General features: G+C 42.3%; 1 protein-coding gene across 1 annotated transcript in view; it reads right to left on the reverse strand.

Annotated features, from left to right (window-relative positions):
* rnf17 (ring finger protein 17) overlaps positions 1–13,604 on the reverse strand; it is a 92,131-nt gene that overhangs the window by 25,546 nt on the left and 52,981 nt on the right. The window contains exons 17-24 of the mRNA XM_055637565.1: positions 9,246–9,363; positions 8,526–8,646; positions 7,086–7,337; positions 6,437–6,587; positions 5,463–5,578; positions 4,951–5,041; positions 2,223–2,282; positions 625–740 (exon numbers count right to left, since the gene is read on the reverse strand). Coding sequence (XP_055493540.1) covers positions 625–740; positions 2,223–2,282; positions 4,951–5,041; positions 5,463–5,578; positions 6,437–6,587; positions 7,086–7,337; positions 8,526–8,646; positions 9,246–9,363 — 1,025 coding nt within the window. The remainder of the gene's footprint in view (positions 1–624; positions 741–2,222; positions 2,283–4,950; positions 5,042–5,462; positions 5,579–6,436; positions 6,588–7,085; positions 7,338–8,525; positions 8,647–9,245; positions 9,364–13,604) is intronic.

Here is a 13,604-nt window from a genome sequence, read left to right on the forward strand (position 1 = left end):
ATTTTGTACAAGGACAACCATGGATAACGAATTGAGTTGAGTTTTGAATGCAGCCTCCATACCAATTATGATTTAATTTTAAAAATATATTTACTGAAAGCAATGCTAATGAGGCATTGACTATACTTTGGATTCTCACTGCTTATTAATACCTTCATATTTAATTTACAGCTAGGTCAAAGCCATGTACCGTAACTAACTTCCAAATCTATGTACCCAAACAGCCACACCAATTAAAGGACCGTGCACATTTTCAGGCTGGGGGAGGCAAGGTAAATTGCAGTGATTCCATTGGAGAAAGGAGAACATAAAATCAAGTATTGTTGAGTGGGCAATTACATTTCCAGACCCATTCATTTAGAAACAGTAGTGGCAGAACTTTGTTTTACTACAAAGATTTCAAAATCTTTCGATTATTGTGTCAACAATAAAAGTTGAGAGTACCTACTCTGTGTGATGTATTTTCCTTTCCTATTGTCATTTTAATTATAAATTTAATATTTCATAATATTCCAATCACTAGGGAACAAAATTGAAATCATGATTAAATTGGATTCTTCTCAAGCCGAATCAATCTTGTAAACAAACAATTCATTAAATTTTACATGAATAAAAGATAATTACATGTTCTGAGGCAAGGCCAGGCCTTTCTCGATCAAGTACTGTGCAATGTTGACAAACTGTCCAATTTCATCCTTTGTGTACAGCTTCACAGGCAGAGGTGACTTTGAAGATGATCCCTAGAAGTAGTTTTTATACAAAAAGATTGTTTATAAACTGCTAAAGTGACCATATCTGCTGACCTAATTTTATGCATGTTACAGAAAGCTACAGTCAGGCACAATTTAAAAACTAATTATTCAGTGGCATTACCTAGTATTTGAGCTATCCAAAAATTAAGATCGAAAGGTTAAGATCATGTTTCTTACTAACAATGCCACAAATGATAGCAGCTGACAGATTCCGTGCTAAACTTTGAGTGGAGAACAAAAAGGTTTTGAGAAATAAAAATTCCTCTATGGAATAAAAACTGTGGTGTAATTTTGCAAGCAGCACTGCAGATAAGAGTAACAACACAAACTAGTGCTGTAACTATTTATCTGCAAGTGCATTTAAATGGATTAGCACGATTAATTATGAAAATGGTGTACAGACTGTTCGGGAACAGGCAAAGGCATGCTATCATTTAGAACTATCTGCTTTATTCTCCTAATCTGAGGAAAGACATTATTGCCATAGAGATAGTACAGAGAAGGTTCACCAGACTGATTCCTGGGATGGCAGGACTTTCATATGAAGCAAGACTGGATAGACTCGGCTTGTACTCGCTAGAATTTAGAAGATTGAGGGGGGGATCTTATAGAAACTTACAAAATTCTTAAGGGGTTGGACAGGCTAGATGCAGGAAGATCGTTCCCGATGTTGGGGAAGTCCAGAACAAGGGGTCACAGTTTAAGGATAAGGGGGAAATCTTTTAGGACCCAGAGTGGTGAGTCTGTGGAATTCTCTGCCACAGAAAGTAGTTGAGGCCAGTTCATTGGCTATATTTAAGAGGAAGTTAGATGTGGCCCTTGTGGCTAAAGGGATCAGGGGGTATGGAGAGAAGGCAGGTACAGGATATTGAGTTGGATGAGCCCGAGTTGGTGCAGGCTCGAAGGGCCGAATGGCCTACTCCTGCACCTATTTTCTGTGTTTCAATGTTGCTATGAATAGAATATTTTTGAAATCTTGCATAGCATGCCGAGTAGCAAAAACGCATGAGCAGGATTGATATATAACTGCTAGAAATACTGATCTCTTTTATAAAGGTTTTAGCAGTCCAAATCTAGGCAATTGAGTGAAGAGCGCATTATCTCAATCAAGTGCACTTTGCTATCCAATTCCATTGTATTATGACCACTTTCATGCATATTATTCATCTCATTTGTTTTATTTCTGGGAATGGGAGCAGAAAAAAATGCTCATTGGGGTATCCAATTTACCCACACTAGAAAGGTTCATCTGGAGACAGCTACCATCCATGCCCGTGATAATCAACCAACAGCTAAATCGTTCTATAATCCAGATATACCCAATTTTCCCTTTCCTGTACAAGCAGAAGAAACAAAAAAAGGAAGAGGAATGCCTGACATGAACAAGTATTGATATTAGGGTGCATTCACGGTACACAATTCAGAACAGCATAGTTTTGCACTCTTGCCAAAAGTTATTATCAGCCTAACCTTTTCATTGGCCACACCACAACAATCAGTTCTTTTCTCCAAATGTTGGATATCTTTCTCCTACAGATAGAATAACAAAATAAATCTCAACACATTATGCAGTCTTTTGGTTCCACAAAACATGCAATGGAAAAACATTGTTAAAAAATCCTGTTTTATTGTGCGTAATTGAGTTGTCAATGAGCACAATTGACTCAAGTATTATTGTGCTCCCTCCAAGAAGCAATTCTAAAATCAGATTGAACTGACTCTGGCTGTAGGAGCCCCAATGTGTACTAGGTGGTGACTTGGATGCAGGCAGCACTCATTTTAGGAACCAGCATGATTCAGGTAATATAATTTTTCTTATATTTAATCCTTTTTCTTGTAAAGGATTATAATTTTCTTTCACTCTACCTCTAAATGTACAGCTCAATCTACAGCTAGCCAGATTGAGCAGAAATGCCATTATCATAAAATGTATTCTGTATTCTCCTCCTTGCTATATCATGGAGAAAATCCTTGTGGTTACTCCCAACAGTCAATCAACATCCTGTGGTGTTTCGACTAATTGAATTCATTACTTCAAATTTATATTAACCCATTGCAGCGGCACCTAGTGGTGGCTTGGGGCAATGCGAACCCTCGCTATTGGCTGGCGCTATCACGTGATCGCGGGTGTGTTTTCGCGGGCTTTTTATTCCTCAGTCGACAGAGCTCCTCCCGTGTAGCAGGAGCTGTTATATATTTGGCTGACCCAGCACGCGGTTTTCGTATACTTCTTTTGTTTGTCGTTTACAAATAAAGATTTACTTTACTCAAACTGCCAGTCTCACCGCACCATCAAAATAATGTGACTTTTTTTTCCCTTATGATGGGTCATACTATATTGATCGACTAAATCATAATCTTATGTCACTTGACCAAGGGGGACTCGCAAGGGGGGGGGGGGGGGGGGGGCATTTGAGCGGCCTGCGGCGTCACACAAACACAGGGGAGGGCGGGGGAGAGTGGGGGGAGGGGGTAGGGGAGGAGGAGGAGGGAGGGAGGGAGAGGGGGAGAGGTGGGAAGGGGGAGGGAGGAAGGGGGGAGGGGGAGGTGGAGAGAGGTGGAGCGGGGGGGTCCAGGGAGGGGGAAGGGTGGAGATAGGGGAGGAGGGAGAGAGAGGAGAGGGGGGAGAGAGGGGTGGGAGGGGAAGAGAGGGGAAAGGGGGGAGGAGAGGAGGAGGGTGGCGTTTGTTTGGGGAACAGGTGTATGGGTAGCGAGGGGGGAGGGTGGTGGGGAGAGAGGTGGAGAGAGGGAGGTGGGGAGGGTGGTGGAGAGTGGGGGGGGGAGGTGGGGGGGGGAGAGAGGGGGGGGGGAGGGGAGAGAGGGGGGGGAAGGGGGGAGGGAGGGGGGGTGGGGAGGGGGGGGGTGTTGGGGGTGGGTGGGGGGGGGGGGGGGCGGGGGGGGGGGTGAGGGGGGGGGGGGGGGGGGGGGGGGGGGGGGGGCGTGTGGTGAGAGGAGGAGGGGGGGGGGGGGGGAGGAGAGGAGGGAGAGGGGTACTTGAACTCGGCGAGCGGGCAGCGCGGACACTGAGTGGGCGGCGGGCCTCGGTAGCGCTCGGGACCTCTGAAGCCCAACCACATTACTGCGTGTTCAGCGGCTTCAATCCAGAGCTCTAGGTGGAGGGCAGCTGGGCTGCGGGCGGGGCGGACGGTCGGTCGGCCGAGTGCGAGCGGGCGGCGAACAAATGACTGCAAGTCCGGGGTGGGGGAAACATAACTCACATAGTGTGGAAAAAAATGTTGAAAACACTGCGCAGCGGGCCGCGAGGAGCAGAGCCATTGTGATGTCATCAGCTCGTTAGGTTTAAAAAAGATTTCATTTTTTTGAACAATTTTAATAAATAACTCAAGAAATAATGAATCAAGTTTTAAGATCAGGCAATATTTGAGATCATGAGGTAAATCTCTATCGTAATATATGTTTTCCAGATGTGAATCACAGACAAACGAGACGCACACACAAATACATCCACATCCAAGACCAGAGTTTTATAATTATAGAGATTAAAATGTATTAATTTAAACTTAAATTTTAATTTTGACAGGCAGATGGTTGAAATAAAGACCAGAGATATGAAACCATTCAGCTGGTGTTCCTCCCCACTATCAAAACATGGAGGGGACGGGGGACACAATTTTTTGGCGGCCGCGCATGCATGTGCACTCACACACGCGCGCGCGAGGCATCGGAGGCTCAATCCAGCGCTAAATGCAGCTCAAATGTGCCCGTCTCACCGGGTTAACTAGCAGCCCTGTCTGGAATGACGGGATACCAGCACTGCTTCTCCGCGCTGGCCATATGTCCCGCAAGCCCAGGCAGGTTAACCTGGCGGTGATGTCGCCCACCTCTCAAAAGATGGGGGGTGGGGACGTGTCCCCTCTGCCACCCCCACGGGTTTTCCGCCTCTGTTCCTCCCACCTGCTCTAAAGAACAATTTGAAGTTACGAATATCAAGAGATTACACCAGGGAATAGAGAAACCTTTTGGCCATTTTATTTGTTGCTGTAATTATGTTGTTGCTGTTATTATGTTTACCCACCACCCAATAGGATCATCTTTATTAGCCTCACGTATTGAACTGATGCAGAAATAATTCCTATTCTAACATCATAAAACACAAAACCACATCAAATTATTCAAAAACAAAACTAAAGAATAGAATATTCAAAATATGATATGGAGTTTTTATGCATGAACTGACCTCAATTTTCATAAGAACTGAACTTTCAATCAGAATATCTTCCAAAAAATCACATGATGTTGCTGCCCACTTTAAACTCCCTCCAGCTGGTCTAGAACATTGAAATTATTTACATTATTTTCACTATTATACTCGAGCATTTTAACTTAAAAAATATTTTATATCAATCCCTTCACAAGCAGCAAAACAAACTTAAAATTAGAAAAATCACATGATGTTGCTGCCCACTTTAAACTCCCTCCAGCTGGTCTAGAACATTGAAATTATTTACATTATTTTCACTATTATACTCGAGCATTTCGATAACTTAAAAAATATTTTACATGTTTTTCCTCTATCTGCTAAATTTTTGTAAGGCGTCCTTGAGACTCTTGAAAGGAGCCCATAAATAAAATTTATTATTATTATTATTATAGCTATTTGTCCGCAAAACAATTCAATAAATAACTCTGACAATTTTAAATATTCACCCTAATAACAAAACTGCAATAGTGACAGGATTTTAAATTGACCTGATGGATGATAGACAGCATTCAAGTGCCAGAGGTTCAAACTGAAATTCTTCTTTAAGCTGCCTTAATTTGCAGCTGTTCACCATTTCTTTATTTCCAAAGTCATAGCAGAACACCTGGGTAAAAAATTACTTAAGTGAATGCACCAATACAGTGCTTGAAGCTATAGAACAAAATGTCATAAATGTCACACCCATCAATATCCCATATCACTTGGCAGTAGCAGTTAGCAGTAATTTTACTCTATGAAACAGCCCAAAAAGCCATTACCCCTTTTTGACCCGAGAACCATTTTGGTCAAAAGTGAATTCCACCTTCTAAATGATATAAAAATAAAATCTAATCTTACAAGGTTCCTAATAGTCACACAAACTGTAGAATGGCCTCAATTGATTAATCTTGTGGATTAGTAGACAAGAAACATTTTATAATTGCGTAGACAAAGTAAATACATGCAAAACCAATGTCATCTAACAAAAGCAAAGGAAGTAGATCGGTAGTAAAAGAAGAGTAGATATGACTTTTCATGCATTCCTATTATGGACTAATACACATAACTATTTTTGCTAAAAGTCAATCATGAACATGTCGGGCACTCTGTAATTATTTCCCAGAGCTGGTGAGATTTGTTAATAATGCCATGCAAATAATTAGTCTTAAACTAGCCAACATGAAACGCTACACCTCGAGTTATGCATTTACTTTATGATTAGCAAATGCCTTATAGGAGGATATGATATTTAAAATCATTAACTCAGATTTAAAAGCCTTGGGTAATTGGAGAAATATTTACTTTCCAAACCTCTCACATTTTTATACAATAATTTCTAGAAAAATAGATTTATTGACAGACACTGCATTTCATGTAAATGTTGAATAAAAATCCAAGTTTCCAAACCCTCCATCAAAGCCCAATGTCCAACTAATGCCTAAACATGATAAGGTGCAAAGACAATGCTATCACAAATAATTACCTCCACAATTTTGTCTGAAATCTTTTTGGTGACTTTTCCTCGTCGCCATTCTTTGGTCTTAGAAACCAAGACTACACAGTCCCTATTTTCTTCCCATTCGACCTCATTGTGTTCTAATGATGAATACACATCTTTCATTTCCTCCTGCAAACTGAAACAAATATTTATATTCCATCGATTTTACATTTTCTGTTTTATGTGCTGCTATATCATTTAATAATTCTTCTACAGATTTTGTTGATGGTGAATAAATGTGCTGTTAATGCCCATGAAAAGACATGCCATGATCTCTTTTAATAGTGCAGCATCCATCAGAGACTGAAGGCTTACCCTTTTCAGTCGTGATGCTGTTACATAATTAAGCGATTGTTCAGTGTTGAGAGGCGTTAAATGTTAGTCACTTTACAATTCTTCTGCAAAGTATTGTCTATTGAAAGAGACATGTGCAGGCAGAGGAGATTTAGTTGACATCATGTTCGGCACAGATATTATGGGCTAAAGGGCTTGTTCTTCTGCTGTACCATTTTATGATCAGGGTGTCAAATGCATCTGTGTTCATAGCTCATCCTCAATTCTTTGAAGTAATATAATTGGGAAAAATATCCGAAAAACTGTGCACAACAAGAGTTTGTGACTGAGCAATACTTACTCTTTCAGTAGATGTTGAGATACTAATGATTGAACAAATATATTGCTGGGCGATGCCACAAATGTGACTTTTACAACAACATGCGTGGCCAAATCAAAAGCATTTTTACTTGGTCCTTCCACACACGAGTCCATTCCTTCAAACAAATGAGATTGTACAACATCCCGGAAAACATCTAGTTCTTCACTCTTATTTATTTGTTTTACGTTCACAGTGCTTTTGTTGTGCTCCATAAAGAAACCTGTGGAATGGCTTTGAAAATAACATTGAAAAGATGAAATTAGAAAAACACCATGCACAATTATGGCAGCAATATAGATAGAGAATTGTCTATAAAGGTAATGGTAATACCAATTGCAGAGGTTAAGGTAACAACAATGCAGAAACATCCAAAATGTTAAATCACAGCACTAATCTGAACACATAACTTGACTTAAGTCAACCTTCATAGAAGAAATATAAATATTTCTTGTTAATTCGCTATCTGGCCTTATATAACACAAATCCCAATCCGCCTTCTATTTGCACATTTTCTAGAAATTAAAATGCCATTTATTTCAACATATTAAAGTCAGTGCACAACAGGACCATGAATATTTTGCTTGGAAAAAAAAGGACACAAAAGAGCTAGAGTATCTCAGCGAGTCATCTCTGGAGAACATGGATATATAACTTTAGAGACCCCCCGACCCAAAAAGTCATCAATCCATCCATCTTCTCCAGATGCTGTCTGACCCCGAGTTAAGTGTAAACCAGCATCTGTAGTTCCTGTGTCTATTAATATTTTGCCAGATTTTCCTCTTTTGATAAATGTACACAAAGCTCTACTTTTACGATTTGCGGGAGAAACTGATCTTTTCTCTTTTAGACAATCAGGCACGAGTCGAGTCTTATTGTAGAGCACAGTATACGTCCAGCTTCACCGTGTATTAGCTCAGACACATGGGAGGATCGAGACCAAGCAATCTGCAGCAAGCTTTTTAATGAAATATGAATCAAATTACTTTATGCTAAAATATGCATCACTTTTAATTTCTAGAAAAACTGAAATTATTTGGAGTTTGCAAGCAATAATTGCTGAATATAAAGTAAATAGAGACATGAGAGACGCAGGTGCTTGAGTAAAAAACAAATTGCTGGAAGAAATCAATGGGTCAGGCAGCATCTATAGAGGAGAATGAGCAGGTGATGTCTTGGGTCAGGACCCTTCTTTGGGCCGTGTTCCTACAGCAGTTCGTTTTTACACAAATAACAATTTCAATTTAGTACAAAGGTCCAACAATTACTCGTCGATATACAGTTTTAAACAATCCAACAGGCATTTTCAATTTCAAAAGCAAATCACCAAGTTCCAAATCATTACCATTCAAAACAATATAAATGTCCAAACTCTGCGCATTTGTCATTAAATTAAATGAAAAAAGAATCGAAGATGCTTACTTCTGTGTAAAGTGTGCCAGGTTTTCTTCAACTAGGATATTGTTTATACAAGACTTAGTTCCATTAACTTGTGTTGTTGAATCAAATAAGTAAACTGATAATGCGTTTCCCAGGGATTCACCTATTGGACAAGGAAGACACATTTAAGTTGTGCATTTCGAGGCAAAGTCAAATAAAAAAATTGTTCAAAGTTTGTTTAATATTTGAAATTGTCTTCTTTTTGGAAGTACAAATACATCAATTATTTAACATATTGAAGCCATTCCTAAAACACCTGGCAGATCTACTGTAGACAAGATGTAGACACTGCAGTAAAATATACACCCGAGAGCACTATTTAAGTATCACCACAAATAAAAAACCAATAAGCACCTTCAGAAGGACAGTGTATAGATTTGGATAGATTTATAGACTTGGATAATCAGCAGTTGATTGTAAATTGACCACGGATGCAGATAAATAATTTGTGAGAAATGTGTGTAAGGGATGGATCAGGAAGCAGAGACAACACAAGGTTCAACACAAGAAAATGTTTTTCTATTTATACGCAGAAACAAGGAACTGCGGATGCTGGTTTACACAAAAGGAGAAAAAGTGCTGGTGTAACTCAGCGGGTCAGGCAGCATCTCTGGAGAACATGGATAGGTGATGTATTGGGTCAGGACTCTACTTTAGTCTGAGGAACTTTGTGTCCTTAAGTTGTTTTGTTAAATCACTTACCAGTCATACACCACATGCACTTGTTCAGTGTAAGATGTTCAAATCTTTCTTTTACGCAATCACTCCAGCCTTCTGTAGTGTTGACAGGTTCCACATCTGACAGTCTAGACTGTAAAGCCTGAAAAATTATTTGTGGCATTGTTTCAGTTACTAAAATTGAAACAAAGGAAAAGATCAGTATATTCCCTTCATATTTCAAAGACCACATTCTTATATCGATGTTGGTATCTGTAACAATCACAGTCCACCGTTGATTTGCCAGCACCCTTGGCTCCAGCCTTTCTGGATAATCCGTTTTGCCAGACCAACAGAAGTCAGATTCCAACACTATCAGAACGCCGGGGAGTCAAGATGCTGGGCGACAAAATGAGCCTTGGAAGTGGGGAACGGATCTGCCGGCTACAGCTGGTCAAAGGTGCCAATAAGGGGAGAGAGAGGGGGGGGGGGGGGGGGGGGGGGGGAGGAGGTGTGTGTGTGTGTGTGTGTGTGTGTGTGTGTGTGTGTGTGTGTGTGTGTGTGTGTGTGTGTGTGTGTGTCTGTGTGTGTGTCTGTGTGTGTCTGTGTCTGTGTGTGTGTGTGTGTCTGTGTCTGTGTGTGTGTGTGTGTGTGTGTGGTGCGCGCGTGATCACATCTTCACGGAAAAAACAATGTGGTAACGGTAAATTTTTTACATCTTCCAGTAGACATTTTCCCCCATGGATTCCAAAATCGCCTTACGTTCCAAGGCCCCCCCCCCCCCCCCCCAGATAGATGAAAACAAAACAAGATGAGAGTTTTAATAATATAATAATACAATTGGGACCCATTCCCCCAACGCAATGTTCCACCACTCACCCGTTCCCCCAGCACATCCCGTTTCCACCACTCACCCATTCCAACGTAAACTGTTCCCCCAATGCAATAATCCATCACTTTCCCCATAGCCCCCAACTGTGGGGGGAAGGGGGTGGGAAGAGAGGGGGGGGAGGGGGGGGGGGGGGGGGGGAAGGGGGGAGGGGGAGGGGGAGGGGGGGAGGGGGAGGGAGAGGGGTCTAGAGAGAACGAGCAAAAAAAAAGCGTCTTCATTGTCCGGAAATACGGTAAATCTTAACCTCAAAATATTAGTCAAAAGCAACAGTAAGATAGTTACTTTACTGTGTAATTGGTTATCCTGAGAGTTGGAACACTGCTACATAACAGTCAACTTACAATTTTAAGTTACATTGACTCATGTGGAAACAAATTTTGGAAGTGGGTTACAAAGTATGCTGACAGATATGTGCACATTTTGCATGTTAAAGCTTGAATTTCCACTTTTTTTCATAATTTTATACAGCCACCTTGAGTACACCATAATCTTTAGGTGAGGTAGTCTGTAAAATTGAGAGTTTAAAAAGTACTCCACATTGACACTCCCTGTACACACACCAATGAACAGTGCAAATACTACTGTTAATTACTAACAAATTAATCAGCTGTGTTAATTTCGATAATTTAGTTGAATTTACATGACTGTATTTGCATTCCAAGTGTAATACCCAATCTATGCCAAGTAATGGCTTTAAATTAATTTTTACTCCATGGATTTTTGAAGCAGTAGTTTAGTTTATAGTTGATCTTAAAATCCAAAGTTTGACTGTCTAAGAATTTTTCACAGGACAAAGGATACATTTATGGTACACTTAGACCATGGTTAGCTTATGAATGATAGGTACCAAACATTTGGAGTCAATTGTAAAATCACAAACTTGATCACAGAAAGACGTAACAGCCCATTGTGCATGGGCAAGATGTTTTAAAGAGCCACAAACTGTTGGAGTAACTCAGCAGGTCAGGCAACATCTCTGAAGAACATGGATAGGTAACATTTTGGGTCTAGACCATCCTTCAGTCTGATGTTTTAAAGAGTTTTCAGTTAGTTTCATGGCGTCATGAAAGGAAACAGGCTCTTTAGCCCAACTTGCCCATGCAGACCAAGATGCCCCATCTACACCAGTCCCACCTTGCCACGTTTGGCCCACGTCCTATTCACATACTTTTCAAATACGTCTTTTAAATATTGTTACAGTGCTTGTGTCAACTACCTCCTCTGGCAGCTCGTTTCACATACCCATCACCCTTTGTGGTAAAAAGTTGCCTCTCAGGTTCCTATTAAATCTTTCTTCTCTCAAACCTATTCCTCCGTTTCTTGATTCCCCACCTCTGGGTAAAAGACTATGATTTCACCCTATCCGTTCCCCTTCTTTTCTATAAACTCACAATTTCTGTACTGTCAATATTTTGTTTTTCAAATTTATTGTTGACTAGACGGCCAGTGGAACCTGGCACCAGACCCACCGCAGCGCAGATACCAGGCCCACTGCGCACACACGGGGCTGACGGGCCTCCCCCAACAGAGCAGGCGCGGCCGGCAAGTGTGGGTGCTGCTTTGTTATTTTAAGTTTTAAATGCCAATAACTTCTAAAATATAACATCAATCTGAACAAAACAAAAAGATCTCCCCAAGAATCTGATTAAAACGGATTAAAAAAATCTCAACTGTTCACAGGCAGGTCCCATTGTGATGTCATAGCTCTAACTGCCACTGCTGAATCTTTCTTAAACTCACCCTTATCTCCCCACCACCCCCCCCCCCCCCCCCCCCCCCCCCCCCCCCCCCCCCCCCCCCCCCCCCCCCCCCCCCCCCCCCCCCCCCCCCCCCCCCCCCCCCCCCCCCCCCCCCCCCCCCCCCCCCCACCCGGAAAGTTCTGGAATTGTCTTTGTAAATGAAACCTCTCCCCTATTACACTCCCCCCCCCCACAATGAAAACCCCCCACGTTAAGGGGGGGGGTGTGTCGATGCTGACCTCTCACCATCCCACCCCCAACACAAGGAACGTTCTGGAAATGAAACCGCTCCCTAATTCCACCCCGCACAATGAAAAACCTCTTCCCAAGAATCTTGTTTTTTTTTAAATGAGATTAGCTATCCCAGATTTGCTGCTAATTGAGATTCCATTGTGATGTACCCATTCCCCCAATGCATTATTCCAACACTTACCCATAACCCCCAACACATGCACGGCTCATACGCTCCCTCCCTAGTCTTCACCCTCCCTCTCCTCCTCCACTCCCTCCCTCGCCTCTCTCTCCTTCTCCTTTTCCCAACCCTCAGTCACTTCCTCCCTCACCTCTCCTCTTTCGCACTCCCCCACTAAACACAATGTTAAAATGGCATTTCTTCTCCTCCCCTCCCCCACTCCTTACAACAATATAAGAAATCTCTCATTGCACTGGGAGGAGCTTATCCCAAAACTGTTGATTGGCAGCTGAGATCCCATTGTGATGTTATTGTCGGGTGGAGGACTGTTCACGGCAGCTTATGGAAATTAGATCCCATTGTGTTTGGTGGACAGTGAGATCCCATTGTGACATCATAGCTGCCAGAAACTCCCATCAACAGCCAAGTTATTGTTCTCAAAGTGGGGTTTTGTAAATTTTTAAATGTCAATAGACCAAGTGGGACCCGTTGGGTACGTCACACGGGAGGCCTGGTCCCCCAACGCAACCCGTTCTCCAACGCAATATTCCACCACTCACTCATAGCCGACAACTGTGCAAAGGCTGCTCATTTCGCCTTATTCACCCTCCCTCATTTTTAAACTAAAAAAAATATGCAATTGTACTTGCTAGCTAGCACAACTCGGTGTACTGTGACTTGCAAAAAATACATTTGCACTTGCTAGGGCTAGCAGGACTCGGTGTACTTGAATAGCAACAATGTTGCGAGCAGGGCTACAATCCCACTGTGACGTCACAGCTGTAAGCACAGGGAATCAACAAGGTGTGTGGGAGGGAGGGAGGTAGGGAGGGATTCCACTCAGCGGCTACCGGCCGCGGCATCACACATCGGCTTGCCCGACCCCACGCGGCGGCTTGCCCGACCCCACGCGGCGGCTTGCCCGACTCCACGCGGCGGCTTGCCCGACTCCACTCTTGCAGACTCAATCAGCACGGTTTGTTTACTCAGCCGCGCCTCCGGGGCTTTATTCTTCAGCATGTGCCAGAAGGGGCGTTATCTTTATGGTGACTGACAGGCGAGAAGACCAATCTGCTGATCACACAATTTTTTAAACCTTCATCACTTTTCTCATATTTCACCAATCGGAACAAAACTTGGTGGGTTGGAGAGAGTAGAACGGTGAGTAAGGTGGGGGAAAATCCTAGCAATATAGGGTAGAGTTTTTGCGCTAATTTAATTACAACCCAGACCGGAAGTGGGATAGACAGACAGACAGATAGTAGACCTAGTGAGACCCGTTGGGCCCCGTTCCCCAAACGCAATCAGAATCAGAATGCTTTTGTCATTGCATGTGTCACATACAACGAGATTACTGTGTC

Source organism: Leucoraja erinacea, chromosome 6 (genome assembly GCF_028641065.1).
Source record: "Leucoraja erinacea ecotype New England chromosome 6, Leri_hhj_1, whole genome shotgun sequence".
In the NCBI taxonomy this organism is placed as follows: Eukaryota; Metazoa; Chordata; class Chondrichthyes; order Rajiformes; family Rajidae; genus Leucoraja; species Leucoraja erinaceus.